Source organism: Motacilla alba, chromosome 3, assembly GCF_015832195.1.
Source record: "Motacilla alba alba isolate MOTALB_02 chromosome 3, Motacilla_alba_V1.0_pri, whole genome shotgun sequence".
In the NCBI taxonomy this organism is placed as follows: domain Eukaryota; kingdom Metazoa; phylum Chordata; class Aves; order Passeriformes; family Motacillidae; genus Motacilla; species Motacilla alba.
This window is the reverse complement of record NC_052018.1, coordinates 39,884,000-39,898,981: the sequence shown is the minus strand read 5'-3', so window position 1 is coordinate 39,898,981 and position 14,982 is coordinate 39,884,000. Positions and strand designations below refer to the sequence as shown.

Here is a 14,982-nt window from a genome sequence, read left to right as displayed (position 1 = left end):
AATGAAATCTTGTATCCAGTTAACTAAAATTTAGAAGAGTGAAACATAAAATATTTTTTCCCATCATGATATGAATTAGATAAAGTTACAAGCTCAGGAGTACTGGGCTGGTAATAGAAAAGCCTAAAGACCCTTCATTTGAAGCAGCTCTGTGGTAGTTAGGAGGCAGCATTAATGAAAGAGGCAGTGTGCAACAGTAGTGGTCTCACACTGCTGAAACGTGTGAGAAACAGCAATACAAATCAAAGGAGAAGGTTATTAATGTCAAAACTTTCATTCATTTCCTACAGTGACATAGATTTTTCTCTATTTTATATTGGCACAGTGAAATAGCAAGAGCAGCAAGCTATTATAAACTCCTCTGAGAAGGAGGGAAGTGCATTTGTGACCTGCTTTATAGAGATGTGTTATGTAGCACTACAGAGACAGGCAAACCTTTCCCATGCTGTTTGAGCTTCTTGCCTTAAGGTTGCAGCCCAGAGGAGAGAGAGAGCAGCTGGCACAGCTCTCCTGCTCCCCCTGCCAGGCAAACAGCCTGGGCCTCTCAGCACTGTTCTGCCTCCCATTTCTCCCCAGCTCTCTTATGGCTGATGCTGCAGAAATGAGGTGATAATCTGGAAGAAGGGTGGCACAAATTGTTTCCTCACCTAAGGAAGAGTAGGGACTCTGTATGACCCTATTGTTTATTCTGAGGCTCATAAAGAAATGGGAAGTCCTTCATGGCTAAAGGTTGTCTGTTAATTAAAACAATTTTATTGTTGTTTCTGAAAACTAGCCTTTTCTGTCTAATTTAAAGTCAGTTTGTCAATTCATGCAGGTTTATATTTATTTGAATTGGAGAATTTGGGAGCCCCTTTTTCATTGCCCTCCAAAGTCAGTTGTCCTGACTCATTGATGTTTTGAATTTCCTGTAACCCAATAACTGCTCAGCATTTAAGACTACATCTAGTTTCTGAGGTTTTATGCATTTGTCATTTGCAGTATTAATAATGCATTATATTTTTTATTCTGATACTGTTGGATACAGAATCTACAGTAGACTTTACAGAAACGGCAAAAGGTTATGCTTCATTAGGAAAATTCTGCACAGAGTACTGCCCCAGTTTCTAGATCTGCAGCAGTTACATGGAGATCCTTTGCAAGAGTAAATTTTTTCTGTAGTGCTTTATTTATACGGTAACTTTTGATACATGAAAGTCTTCTGACAATAGAGAGGTACCAGCTTTTACTGAGTGAATTCTTTCCAGATACAGTTTTTCACTGTGAGAAGTGTGTAAAAACAACAAAACAAATAAATAAAACTCAATCCTGTAAAGCACAGTAATACTTAAGTGTACAGGGCAAGATATAGTGGATGGAGGTAAGAAAAGGAAGTCAAGAAGATGAAAAAGCAGGTTTTAAGACATTGCAGAGGTGGTAAAACTATGCCTTCAGGATTTATAAACTGTGGTTTTGTGAATCTATTTAAAATTGCATGTGTTAGGATCCATTTTTCCTCCTTTGCCACACATGTGTCTTGATGATTTACAAACTGCTTGGGACAGAGACTACATTTTTAATGTGGATACAAACAATCACTGTTAGAACAGTTGCCTAGTTTTAATTGAGATTTCTGGTACTTCCAGACTCGCATTAGTAACTGTAATTAATTTTCAGTACTCTTTGTGGAATGGGGATTATACTGAGAAATTATTAAAATGGTGCCATGTTTTTCTCTCTTTAAAAACAGGTTTTACTCTCTTAGCTTTGGATATACCCAGCAAAGCCCTGTCAGATCTGCAGCCACAGCCTGTTCTGTCAATGATGCGGCTGTTTGGGTGGGATGACATGGTGTGGCCTCAGCTGGTGTCAAGATATTTAAGTCATCTAATTGAAAACAGGTGAAAAGTTGTGACTATTTGTTCTTCCAGTACCTTTTCATCCCTCATTAGGCTTGAGGGAAATCTTGCTTCAGACTGTAATGTTTCATTAAAATAGTCCAGATTCTTTGCATCTTCTCAAAGAGGATCAGCTAGTGCAGATTGCCCAGGACAATCCAGTCATATTTTTATATATCTGAGAAATTTTATTTTCACTAAGTAAGTCTCTGTGAACCTAAGATGCATGGGTGGTGGTTGTTTTTGTTGTGTGCTTTTTTTTTTTTGCCTGCCTTGCCCGCTTCTGAATCAGGTTTTGGAAGCAGGGGAGGTGAGAAAGGAGAGAGAAAGAGGGAATATTTCTGTGTTGGACTGTATTTGAAAGTGAAAAATGTTGCACATTTTTAGGGTACATAGTGTACTAAGGACAGTAACTGTAAATCAGGACATGGTAAAGATTATTTAAGTGTGATTGACAAAGATGAGGCTATGGCCTTCTTGTAGGGAGGTGTTAGAAAAGGTTGAATTTAGTTCCTTGTGTGTCAGTTTGGAGCTTGGGAAAGGAGTGTTCAATCCTCTGCTAAATTTCTCTTCTATGGTTTTTATAGAGTGAGTTTGATTCAAAGTTGCAGATACCTAGCATGTGCTGAATGAAATAAGAGTTGAATTAAATTCCTTTTATAATTTGAATTTTATAATTTTGAAATTTGTTGCCCTTTGGGTAAGGTCAAGAAAAAATTTTGATTCCTAAACTTGAATTTTGGTATTATTTAGCTCTTAGTTTAATTTCCAATTCTCTTCACTCAAGTCGGTGCTTGAAAGCAGTTACTTAAGTATTTGTCACCAATATTCATTAAGCACCTGACATATTGTTAACAATGTGTAATAGATACATTGTTATCCTGGCTCAGCTTCCTTGTGACAGGACAGTGAGTACCTAAGGTAAGATTTTTAGTAGAATATAGAGGTGTCACTGTTGTTTTGAAAGCACTTTTTTTTAGCATGATTCATGTACTTATTTACCTTACACAGTTTTATAGCAAAAGTTATCAAAGTATCTAAGTGCTGTGGTCTTAATACTTCATAGTTACTGTACTCTGGTAATTTTCCCATCAAACATTCTCAGTTAAGAAGTAAAAATATTCTTTTGTTTCCAATACTGCTATACTCTGCAAGCTCTGGCAACATACCCATGAGCTTTGGAATTTCTTCTGCAATAGAGCCTAACCTTTCCTCTCCAGATCCATGTTGTGTAGTGCATGATAGTGTTATAACCTCTCCAAACTAACTTTGAGCATGTGAATAAGCTCACTATTTTAAAAGGACCACCTGCCGTGCTTCCAGCAGGTAGTTATTGTTCCTTTTTAAGGATTAGGAGCATATTCCTTTCTAGTTCTAGGAAGATGCCTAAGTGGCCCACCTACCAGTAAGCAAGAGAAACAACAGTGAGACTACAACAGAAAGTGGTTTTGTCAGCCTTTGGGACCAAGTAGATTAGCTATGTACATCAAGATTACACGAGACTGAACTTCTTTACGTGATACTGCAAGTAGCATTTAGTCCATAGGCAACCTGTTTGTTCTCTTTTGGTCCTGGAATTCAGTGTTAATTTTTTATTTTATTTGCTTTCATTTGGTCTCCTTACTTATTTTGTTAATAGTACTTCAGCAGGGATGTTCAGACAAAATATACACAACAGATATTGCTGGTTTTAAGTAAATGAAGCAGAAAAACCCCTCAACTTCATTAATGTTGTTTAGTGAGAGGTAGAATCCAGTTTGGTTTCCATCTGGACCTTTGTTGACATTCTGTTGTAAGCATTAGTAAAAAATGAGTAGAAAATAGGTAGATTTACATGTACACATATCAAGAAAGAGTACAAGCCTTTTTCATTAGAGTTGAAGTATCTAGGACTGACCAGGGAGGAAGTCTCTCATATAAAAGGTGTAACTATTTTCAAGAAATATCCCTGACCTGAAGCACACATATACCTCATTTGATAATAATTGGGAATAGAGTGCAGCACACACCTGCTGTCTTTTAGCAAGGAGTTTCTCCAGAATTAATGATGCCAGGTTGATATGCTTGGGAAAAATGACTGCAGCAGCTACTCATGGTGGTGAGGCAAATAAAACTTTGGGAATACAGAGCAGTAGAGTACAGGGACTGTACATTGAGTGACTCTGGTCTGACACCTGACTGGTAGAATGGTAGCAAGTGTTTGAAAGCATATATAGCATTTTTATGTGGGAATGGACATACTTGTGTATGTATACATACCTAAATGAATATGTCTGTAAGCGTTCTGCCAAGTACAGCAGTTTTCTCTCTCATCTCCAAGGTGTCCTTTTATGTTTCCCTTTTGCATCTGTTTTGAAGGTGACATATCTTTATTTGCTAAAGCAGACCTCCTCTCCTCCATCTTTAATGTAGTTAGAACTAAGCAGACTTCAGAGTAGCGTGGGATACCTGGGCTGGCTTTATAAAGGCTGGAGCAGCATGAGCAGTGTCAATATGAAGTTCCAAGCTGATTCAGATAAACTATTTCCAGCATTGTACATTGTCAGTTTAGATAATACAGTCAAATCATCCATTTTTACAGTAAGGCATTTCCCATTGTGTGAATTTTCCTCCCTCTGTTTTTTTGTAGCCAAAACATATATACACGAGTGTATATGAATCTACAGCCAAATGAGACACTCTGTCACCTTTCTGCCTACTTTTATTAGATCTCTGTACCTTTTTTCTTTCTCTTCCCCCTACGCAGTTCACTGTGTGAAGCTTTTTCTAGCATGGGCTATACATCCTACGAAGCTTTGACAGTACGTTCATGGTTGCGCTGCATTTTGCAAATGTTCCTCGATCAACCGAGTGGCGCCTTGGCCAAGACAGATGCTGAGAGAACAGTTGGTAAGTGCTCACATTTCCCTCATGTTTGCAGTAACGGGGCTATATTGCAAAGCTGGCAAACATTTTCAGCTAATTACAAAATGTATTTTTGTTTGTATTCCTTTACTTTTACCTAATTACAAAATGTGTTTCTTTACACTGCTTGTGCTATTTATTGATAGTTTGCCTGCTCTGCATATGACAAATTTATCACAAACAAAGATAAAAGAGCTTGTTTCCTTGGAAGCAAAGAATAAAAACTTGCTCCCAAGGAGACAAGTTATTTTTCCCCCATGGAGAAACTGCTCTAAAAAAAGTGAAAATCTGAAGTAAATAGTCAGAAATCATGCTGTGAATGGCCTAAAAGAAAAAAAAAAGGGAGGGGTGGAGGAATCTAGCTGCAATTAATTCTCCCCCTTTTTACACTGGATACTTTGCTTTCTTAGAGCAATACTTCATCCCTTCTTCTAGAACCACTGTAGTTCTAATTATCTGTAGAACACGTCTTCCGGTCACTATTTCTCATACACATTTTGCAGATTTTGAAAAAAAGAAGAAACCCATCAGCTTGGTTAGCCATACTTAAAACTCTGTATTGTCTAATAAATTATAGTAGAAAAATAACTGATTAGGAATTGTTTTATTTATCTGGAGAGATGCAATTGGTTGCCAAGTACTTGTGTTTTTAATATTTTAAAATAATGCTTCACTTCATGATTTTGGGACTAAATTAAATCTAAAAGCATAACTGTATACTGTATTTACTGATGTGCTCTCTTGTAATAATCAGGAAAAGCCTACATGGAGCAGCTGACGGAAATGACAAGACTGATTTTTAAACTCTCAGAAGTAGAAAACATTCTTTTGACGGCTAATGTTGGACAGTCAGTTTTCAAGCAAGACCCAAAAAATGCTCTTGTCCAGTTCATTAAGGTACTGTACATCTACCCCGTGTTAGTTTTATAGGACAATTTCAGTGAAGAGACTATGTGTCATATTTCCAGTGCTGGAAAAGGAATTACTCACACAAGTCTCATGAGAGACTGATTTATATTTATTTCAATGTTTTTCTTTTCTCAGGCTGTTGGTAGAACCTACAGTGGTCTTCAAACACTCCCTGAGAAATCTGCCATGGTAGCAAAGACTCTGGAGTATTTGGGTGATGTGTTAAAGTACGTAAAACCCTATCTGAAGGCAAAAGGACCTCCAGAAGGTCTGCAGCTTACATACTGGATCATAGGTAATTATTTTATCCCTCTTATCTTTTAGGAAATAGTTTTAAAGAATCAGTAAAATAAATTTATATAACTTCTTTCTCCTCTATACTATCCAGATGTATATTTGCTCTGTACTATTTAACATTCAAAAAAAGGAAGTCACCAAGATGCTGCAGTTCGATTTTTTTTTCCCAGATTTTTTCTAGATCCTGATGTCTAACCTCCTTGTGGTTTTTGCTTATGGGGTTTTTTTCAATTACCCCTGCAAATCAGTATTTTCAAAAGTAAGATATTTTTGCATCTTTCATTACTGAAAACCACCTGTTCTACCTAAACAAACCCAGAAACAATGACAAGAGCTGGTTTCTGGCTCTTTAGCTATAGTGAGGATTGTCATAAGTCATAGCAGTTCCTGAAGTTAGAGCAATTTATACCCACAGTGGATCTGCTCTTCCCAGAGAGGGTCATGAGATATTTTTGTATGAGGTCTCTTATTGTTTCCTTCCTCTGCCTACTCATTTTAAACAGAAGTAATGAGCTCTGAGGTCTTCCTGTAGAACATACAAGTTGGTGTACACCCTTCTGAAAGAATTCCAAGTTTAGAGCCATGTGGATTGAGACAACATGCAGCTTTGGTGTTAGGTATCCAGGCTGTGGGGCATAGCCTGACTCACCAAACAAAACACTGTAGTAGTCACTCATTTGAATGGGTTTTTTCAATCACTGTGTAGTTATGGTAGAAGTGGAAGTGCAGCCAAGGAGTCATAGAATTCAGCAAACTGTAGGCAGATTTTGTTAGGGCCAATGTCGAGGGGTAAGGTAGAGTTTAAAACTATGGTTTTAGTGAGTTTAGGAAAAGGTTTTTCACCCAGAGGGGGATTGGGCACTGGAACAGGCTCCCCAGGGAAGTGGTCATGGCACCAGCCTGAGAGTTCAAAAAGTCTTTGGACAACACTCTCGGGCACATGATGGGACTTTTGGTGGGTGTCCCGTGCATGGCTGGGAGTTGGACTTGGTTATCCTTGTGGTTCCCTTTCATCTGAGGGTATTTTGTGATAAGCAGTATTATGACAGGCTGCATGGTATGTAGTGGAGTTATGTTAGTGGCCAAATTGGCTTAGGTATGTACTTCTCTTCTTTTTTGGAACTCCTCTGACAAGCACTCTGTACTTTACTAAAATGCAGTTCTAGCATTTGTTCATTAAATGTGGAACCACTGATAGGGTGGAAAAAGAAGAGTGCTTTAAATTATCAATGAATGTGCAAGTCTGACCCACTTACCTTTAAAAACAGAGTAAACCTTATGTATCTTGAAACAGAGATAATGATTTGCATGCATGCACAGTTTACATCATGATTCTAAGGAGCATGGGGAAAGCATGACCAAGATGCAGAAGGTGCACCAAACGTACTGGAATGAGAGTTTTTTAAAATACTCAATTTTTATATTGTGGGATCAGCATACTTCATTACACAGGATGTACATAAAATTAAACATTTTTAAATACCCAAATGTGGGTTGGAGCCTTGGAAAGTAATTTTAGATTGTTATTTTCCTTTTTAGATTGGTATTGTCCTTTTTGTTCTTAGCAGTAGGAAACAATTAATCTTCAGTCATGCTGTTGTGTGCAAGAAAATGTCTTTTTTTTATTTAAGGAAACATAAAGAAGGTTTAAAATGAAAAAAAAATTCAAATGTAGTTTGATCACTGCTTCACATTCTGCGGGCTTGTTAAATTATAAGAACAAAGCACAAAACTTAGCAAACAAACTAAACACCTCCTGTCTGTAGAAGGATTGTGTCTTGTACTGTCCCATACATCATGGCAGCGATAATAGAAGGAGTACTCTGAGCTGGAATGACCATGTTTCTTTCAAAGCAGGAAGCTTAGACAACATTATTAGAAGTATTGTTAGGTGATCGTTCTCTTTCTCTATGATTGATCATTGTGTTTTCTTTCACTCTGCAAGATTAATGTTGTTTTGCGTTGTTTTTAGAGATGATAATGAATGACTTTTATAGATTAATAATATCTTGTAACAGCCTACTTTTGATTTTCCATTATTTTCAAAGTCTTAAACATGTTTCCTTGGGATATTCCTGTATTTTCAACCCAGAAAACTTCTTCCTGCCTCTAATAAAATGTAAAGTTGAAAATGTCTACATAAGAATCTTGTTTTATTTAATGTGTGTTTTGAGTATTAACACTTCTGAGTACAGAGTTAGTTTTTCAAGAAAAATTACACCTCGCCTTCAGTAAAGATGTTTTTCAAAGTTGGGGTATTTACACATTAACACCTTTTTCCTTTTTTTTTTTCTGAAAGTCAAAAGAACAATCTTAAAACCGGCTCAAAGCTGAGCAAGTGATACATTATTGTGCTGAAAACAAGATGTTCTCTGAGGGTCTCAGTTTGTGAACTGAAAGCCCACAAAGACCTGGCAAGACTTGATGGAGTTGGCTGCCCCTCGTTCTTCTAACCTGCTGAAATTAAATGCAATTTTTGAAGCATATTTAATGTTTTGCTAACATTAGGTTGCTGTGTGAGTAGTTACTGATGTGGTGTTGCCACAGTGGTGTTAGACAAATGTAAAGGGAAGGCAAAGGCAGCATTTCTCTGCAAGAGGGATGAATGCACACAGCAAGGTAAATGTTCAAGTTCATGTGTGCTAATTGCAGTAGGGTTATGGATCAAGTTTAATTAAGTTTTCTGCAGGGATCTAAGAGACTCATCCTTTCTTTAGTATTGCTGTACTTTCCCTAAAGCATCTTCACTTGCCTGAAAACTCCTAACTCTGTTGTGTTGAATCAATATAGTATTTTATTTTGATGAACTGTAAATGCACTTTTGAGTTGTTTTGACTGGGTTTTTTTAACAGCGTGCCATGGAATGAGTACATAGGAGTGAGACAATTCAGTTGCTTTTGCTACTCTCAGATTATCTGATTTAACATAATTGCTTCTTAAGGCTTTCTTAATTATTTTTTCCTAACTGTAAATTGGTTTGGGATTTTTTGAATTTTTTTCAACAGGATGTCTGGTAAAGTTCTGTGCACCGATACTGGCTACTTCCAAGGCACAGCAACTCTTGTTTCGCATTGTGGATTGCTTACTGCTGCCACACTCTGTGCTCCAGCAGGACAAGGAGCTGCCTGTGGCTTTGCTGTCTGCCATTCAGGAAAGCCTGCCTCTTTATCTCCAGGTAAATAGCTCTATTATCAGCACACAAATGAATCTTCAGGAAAAGATTACTATTGCAGATGGTTTTTTTTCCCCTAGTTAACAAGCATTGACTGAATTTACCGAAGCAGTAAGAGAAGTTTTTTTCTTATAGAAGTGAAAGGAAAATTGCCACCCATTTGGCTTTCCTCATTGCAGGTAGCTATGCTGTAGTACACTCCAGAGCTTCTGGTCTCATCACTGCATATGGAAAACTTTTAGCCAACCTGCTGGTTACGTTGGTCTCCAATGTGACAGATTTCTCAAACAGTGCATCAAGTAATCATAATATGGAGTGAGAAAATTGTTAAGATGAAAGAACAAATATTTTAAATCATGCTTGACTTGGCTAACTGTAGATAGTTATAAATGAGATACCCCTTTTTTTGTTGTTCTTAGGAACAAAAGAAAATCCTTGATGTATTATACCACTGGTTTGTCTTAATACTTGGAGAATATGTTTTGCTAAATCAGGTTCCTGCTGCTTATGATTGCATGACTAAAGCCTTCTTCCCTATTATTCATCCTACTCTTCTCTCAGTTACCCTGTCACTCTTGAAACTCTGTAAAGCTTGTTGATGCTGTAGAAAGAGACTAATTTCTGCTGGTGACAAAGAGAAAAGACTATATTTTGAAAATAAATAAGTTGACATGTTTTCCTTATAAATCTTTGTGTCTTTTTTGCTTACCATTTTCCTTTCTCCCTAAGTCTTCATTTTGATTGCAGTCTTAACTCACTACTTTGCAGGATTGTATTGTGAAACAATGCAGTGGTGACATTGTAAACATCCCTTGAATTTATTAGTTTCAAAAGCAGTTCATTGTGATTGGAGGCATGTCATATGGAAGTGAAAATGGTTATGCAATGCTCTGCACAGTATGTTTTGCTTTATTGTTCTGTAGGTATTTTCAGAAGCTGTGTACATGTAGAGCCATCTGGACAATGGTATTAGCATGGACTGTGAGTGTCTGTTTGCTAATTTGGTATTTCAGTAGTAGAGCTAGTTTCTCTGGAGCCTGCATAGACAGATGTAATCTTCAGATGAAACCACTTGAGTTGGTTTTGAAGTCTTGAGTGTTGTGTACCCTTGTTTCCTGTTTTATTTGCCAGATTCTGACTTCCAGACCTCACTTTTGTACTCTTCATCAGTCTATTGCATTGTCCATGTGCTTTTCAGCTATGCTAGATGATCTTGTGTGACCAAATATTTTATTTTACACAGACACTGCTTGTAGAAAACAAGTAATTCTTTAATTTGATAAACACTTCTGGAGAGAAAAGAGGAAAATTAATGAGCTCTTTTTTTCTGTTTCAATATGACACTTTTTATTTTATTAATTTTTGTTTGTATTTACAAGATTCCAATATTTTTAAGTGTTTCAAAATGCTTCATTTATTCAAAAATACTTCCTTCTCTTTTATGTGGAAAAGTGGGAAAATTCCAAGTTAGAATCAACTCAAAAATATTTCAAGATCAGTTTAAAAACAACAAAACAATTACCCTTCTGAGATCATTTGAGATTGAATGGATTCTAGGCACTCTCTGACATCTCAAGTTATTGTTTCACAATTGGCTTAAAGCTACAGTCATTCCCTTTCACCACCATACACATTCTCATTTAATTTGCTTTAATGATTCTGTGAATAGCAATTTGTGACTTGAATCAAATAGTAACTAGCCTCACAAAACAAACAAAACCCAAAAACCCAAATGGGCATATCAGAAAAGTGATAAAACAGTATATATGGAAGGGAAGATGGAAAAACAGAATTCTTTGGGAATAACCTCACCTTGACTAACCTAAACTGCAGGTGAAATGTGTGATGAGGCCACTCCTGGGGAGCTGCCCTGTGCTCATTTGTGGAGGTAGAGCACTGGTATTTTAATGCAGGAGCCTTAATTCACCCTAATGTTAGACAAGCACTGTTCTGTAGATCTGTTCCTGTTCGTACTCCAGCTTACAACTTAATCCTTTCACAGTTACATGAAAATAAAGAAACAGGAACTTGGAGACCATGCAAAGCATCTTCTTATACATGCGAGTTCTTTATTCATAGTCCAAGTATAAAAGCCCTTGAGTGGAATTTCTACTCAGCAGCCTTTCCTTTTAATTTTTTTCTTTAGTCTTTTGAAAAGGTCTAGGCTCCATCTTTTTTTCTTCTTCAGTTCCTACAGTGTAGGCTTTTCCTGCTTCGCTCAAAAAAACTGCTTCAGATCTCAGAAAACATTTTAATTTTGCTAGCAGTGACCTGAAAAAACTTCCCTCTTTCCAGAGTAATTAACAGCTAATCTTAATGTGGTTTACTTGGTCCTTTTTGTGGATTTTAAAGGGGTTTGAAGTCAATCCTAGTAGCAGTTTATTTTACATATCCGCTGATGCAGCAATTTTATAAAATCCTATAGAATTCCTGAGTATTTTCATCCTTTAGGACAACATACAAAATCCTTCTCTCCACACAATGTAGTTTATTTCTACATAATTCATCAGAACCAATGACTGTGTTTCACCGTCCTTCACCACCCCAAACCTATAAATTTATTTGTTTCATTTTACACAAGCACACATAATTGTCAAAGGCACTAATTAAGACTGGATGTTGCATTTCTCTCTCCTCAGTTCAGACTGACTGTGTTTACTTGTTATGTTTGTGCTTATATAGAGCTTTGGGCTATACCCCTGCCTTGTGACAGTTTTTGGGCAACAGTTCTTGTCTCCACTGTACAGGGAGCTTATCAAGATTTTTTTTTTTTCCAACTCTGTCACTGATACTGCCTTGCTAAAATAGCTTAGCTCTAGGAACTTTTAAACTATGTTTTTGGGTTTTTTATCTTGCCTAAAGGGTTGCTGTCTGGGTACTATTTCTTTCACTGCACATCTGTTTTGATAATACTTGATGACCTAAGAAAGATTTTTATTGAGATATAAAAATTGCCTCAGAATTGTCTGAATGACTGACTTCAGGAAGTAAAGCTTGAAGAATGTGAATGAACAGCCATTTTACAATTGTATGGGACTGTTCCTAATTATGAGCTAGTGAGGTATGTAAAATTTAATCATAGTTATTTCACTACTGCAAAAAGAAGTTGAGATGATTTGTGTGGTAGTGGATTACTAAAATCTATCATAGATAGTTTCAGACCAATATTACTCTTGATGGATTTCTTGGAGAATGATTTGGAGGAATTTTAGTACACATTTACCATTAATATGGGAAAATACTCAAGCAGTGTAAGAAACTTGTTTTGGAGAAGAAATACTAGTTTAAATCTATCTTGCAGAATACAGTGTGGGTGCAGGGAATAAACATTGTTTATATAAGGACAGGGAAGGTAAGATACCCTGCTTGATTTATCAGTGTTCAAATACAGAAATCCTGTCCAAATACAAAAGATTTGTTTATTTCTGTCTTAATACTGAGAACAGCAAAAGAGCTTCATTCTGAGTAGTGCTTGGCCCATGCACTTCCCAGTGATTTTAATGGCTCTGTGCAGGCTCAGCATTTGTCAGAGATCAGACCTTAAAAGCCCTCCCATGAGCCACATCTGTGGTCCGGTATTTGAGCAAGCTTATTAGTACATTTTGTGAATTATAATATGTATTTAATAGGAATTGTACAACATTAATTGGTGGACAGCAGATTTATTCCAACAGCAGGACTTACAGTGTAAGTCATCATTAGGTAGCTTGGCATTTCTGCAGTGAATAGTTCCAGTAATCCACACTAATCAGTTCTTTGCTCTCCACAGGTGATTTACAGATATACAGATAAATCAGAAGAGGCAGCTCTGGCCACAAAAGGTTCCTGCAGTGAACACACACAGGAATCTGTTGCCTTTCTGCTAAAATGAAGAGCAGATGATGTCATGCTTCTCTGCTCCCCTTAAAATGTCCTTTTTTTTTTTTTTTTTTTTTTTTTTAATCTTAACCGCAGAAGATGGCTGAAGAACATAAGAACATAGTTAAGGAAAAGAAAGCAACTCTATCAACCATTTAAAGTCCATCTCCTTTGTAGGGATTGCCCTGGGTCTGATGTGATTGATTTAAAATCTCTGGTCCAGAATTGCAGTCCAGTTGCATGCGTGTTTCTTTTTTCTCTCATTTGAATGGTAAATTCCTTCGTCGTGCTTAATTACTGGTGGGATTTAAAGGAAGAAATTTCTGTGTGATTAGCTTGCAGTCACATCCTTGGCCAGCACTACCTAGGATGTTTTGCCATTGTAGCTGGAGATTTGCACCTACTGTGCAGTGTTGGTGGCCTTGTGCCACTTGGGATATGGTGTTGTCAGACCCTGTCCAGGTCTGTTGCTCTCTACACTTTTTAAGGAAAAGGAGGAGTCCAAAATGAAGAACACAGTGTTAACCTGAAGTCAGTAGGCCTTTTTGTCCAAGAGAGAAATACAAATTCTTTTCTAATTTTTGGGATGCAGTTTCCAAATCAATTTATTTCAGCCCAAAAACGAAAATGCTTTTATGAAGGATCAGGCTAGGTTTGTTGGTTCACTTTGAAATGAAACTATTAGACCTGCAAAAATTAGTCAGCATTCCCTCAGATATCTAAATTCTAATATTATTTTCTTTTTATTACAACCATTTAGTAAGTCTAGGATCATTCTTAAAAACAGTAATTCTTATTAGTTAATAACTGATATCTTCTTGATACTGTGTATCATTTGTTGATTCTGAGTTTGAAGAACTGTCTCATTTTAGCAACTGTCATTTGTTAGTTCTTCAGAGGTGCTGCCTTCTTCATGTATTCCTGCAGGTATCCTCTGTAAGGTTATGGTATTCTTTGTGTCCCTTTTGTCCAATAAATTAATACACTTTGTCATAGATGTCTGGGTTCTTTTAGTGTTAAAACACTAAGAGTTTAGAGTCTTAAGAGTGCCAGTTCCAATATTTGGATTATGGAATACTTACTGTCTTTCTGTATGAGCTTTACTGCAGAAAGCACAGGAACTCTTCTCCTGCTGCAATATCTTACTGAAAACATCAAACACTTAAATTTACACACTAAATAGTCTGTCATCTCTAGCAGTCTCTAAGTCTGCTACTTGCCTAGAAATATCAGACTTCTTCTTTTAAGAATTCTGATACAGCAGCAGCTTTTTCCTACAATAATTTACTCTATGTATACAAAAGGAGGAGAAAATCTCAAGTTTTACTCAAAGCCTCAGTTCAGAAAGTGTGGTTTTTATCATTGAGACTTGCCAGAATTATCAAGGAACCCCAAAAGTATGTAAGGTAAAATCCTTAAGCCAAATCTGCATTCAAGAGAGCCATCAAGTCTTCAGGCACCTCATTTCTTGAAATCACATGTTTCCTGTATTTGTTTACTGTGGAACCAAAAGTGGGAACTCAGCATTTCAAGACCCTCAGCTATGCCTCAGCCTGCATTTTTTTTTTCTGAATGTTCTGTCATGTTCACACAGACAGGTATAGATGAAAATGTTTCTGGGGAGTCAAAAAATGAGTTTTTTTGACTTCTATACAAAAAGCAACAGAAATACACTTTTTCCATAGCTGAGGAACAAAAGCAGCTTGACTTGATCTGTTCACTCTTATATTAGGGGCATTAGTTTACCTCAGCAACCATAAATATTCAGACAGATAGTCCTCCTACCAAAACCAGAGTCTGTATTGCAATGCTAATGGAAATTTGAAGTACTGTTGAAATTGCTGTCTAGGGAGCTCTGTGCTTGACCTTGTTTTACACCATTATTCTTGTTGGACAAAACTATTGTGAAAACTGAGTTCTCAAGAGGCTTCTGTTTGTGCTGCTGACTGTGACCCTTGAGATAGG

The 14,982-nt window shown here is 36.9% G+C and overlaps 1 protein-coding gene across 2 annotated transcripts in view; it reads left to right on the top strand.

Moving 5' to 3' along the window:
* Nucleotides 1-14,982, top strand: part of MMS22L (MMS22 like, DNA repair protein) — an 89,062-nt gene that overhangs the window by 64,778 nt on the left and 9,302 nt on the right. For both annotated transcript variants that reach the window (XM_038133081.1, XM_038133080.1), the window contains exons 16-20: nt 1,730-1,880; nt 4,624-4,766; nt 5,536-5,678; nt 5,826-5,985; nt 8,993-9,162. In XM_038133081.1, coding sequence (XP_037989009.1) covers nt 1,730-1,880; nt 4,624-4,766; nt 5,536-5,678; nt 5,826-5,985; nt 8,993-9,162 — 767 coding nt within the window. The remainder of the gene's footprint in view (nt 1-1,729; nt 1,881-4,623; nt 4,767-5,535; nt 5,679-5,825; nt 5,986-8,992; nt 9,163-14,982) is intronic.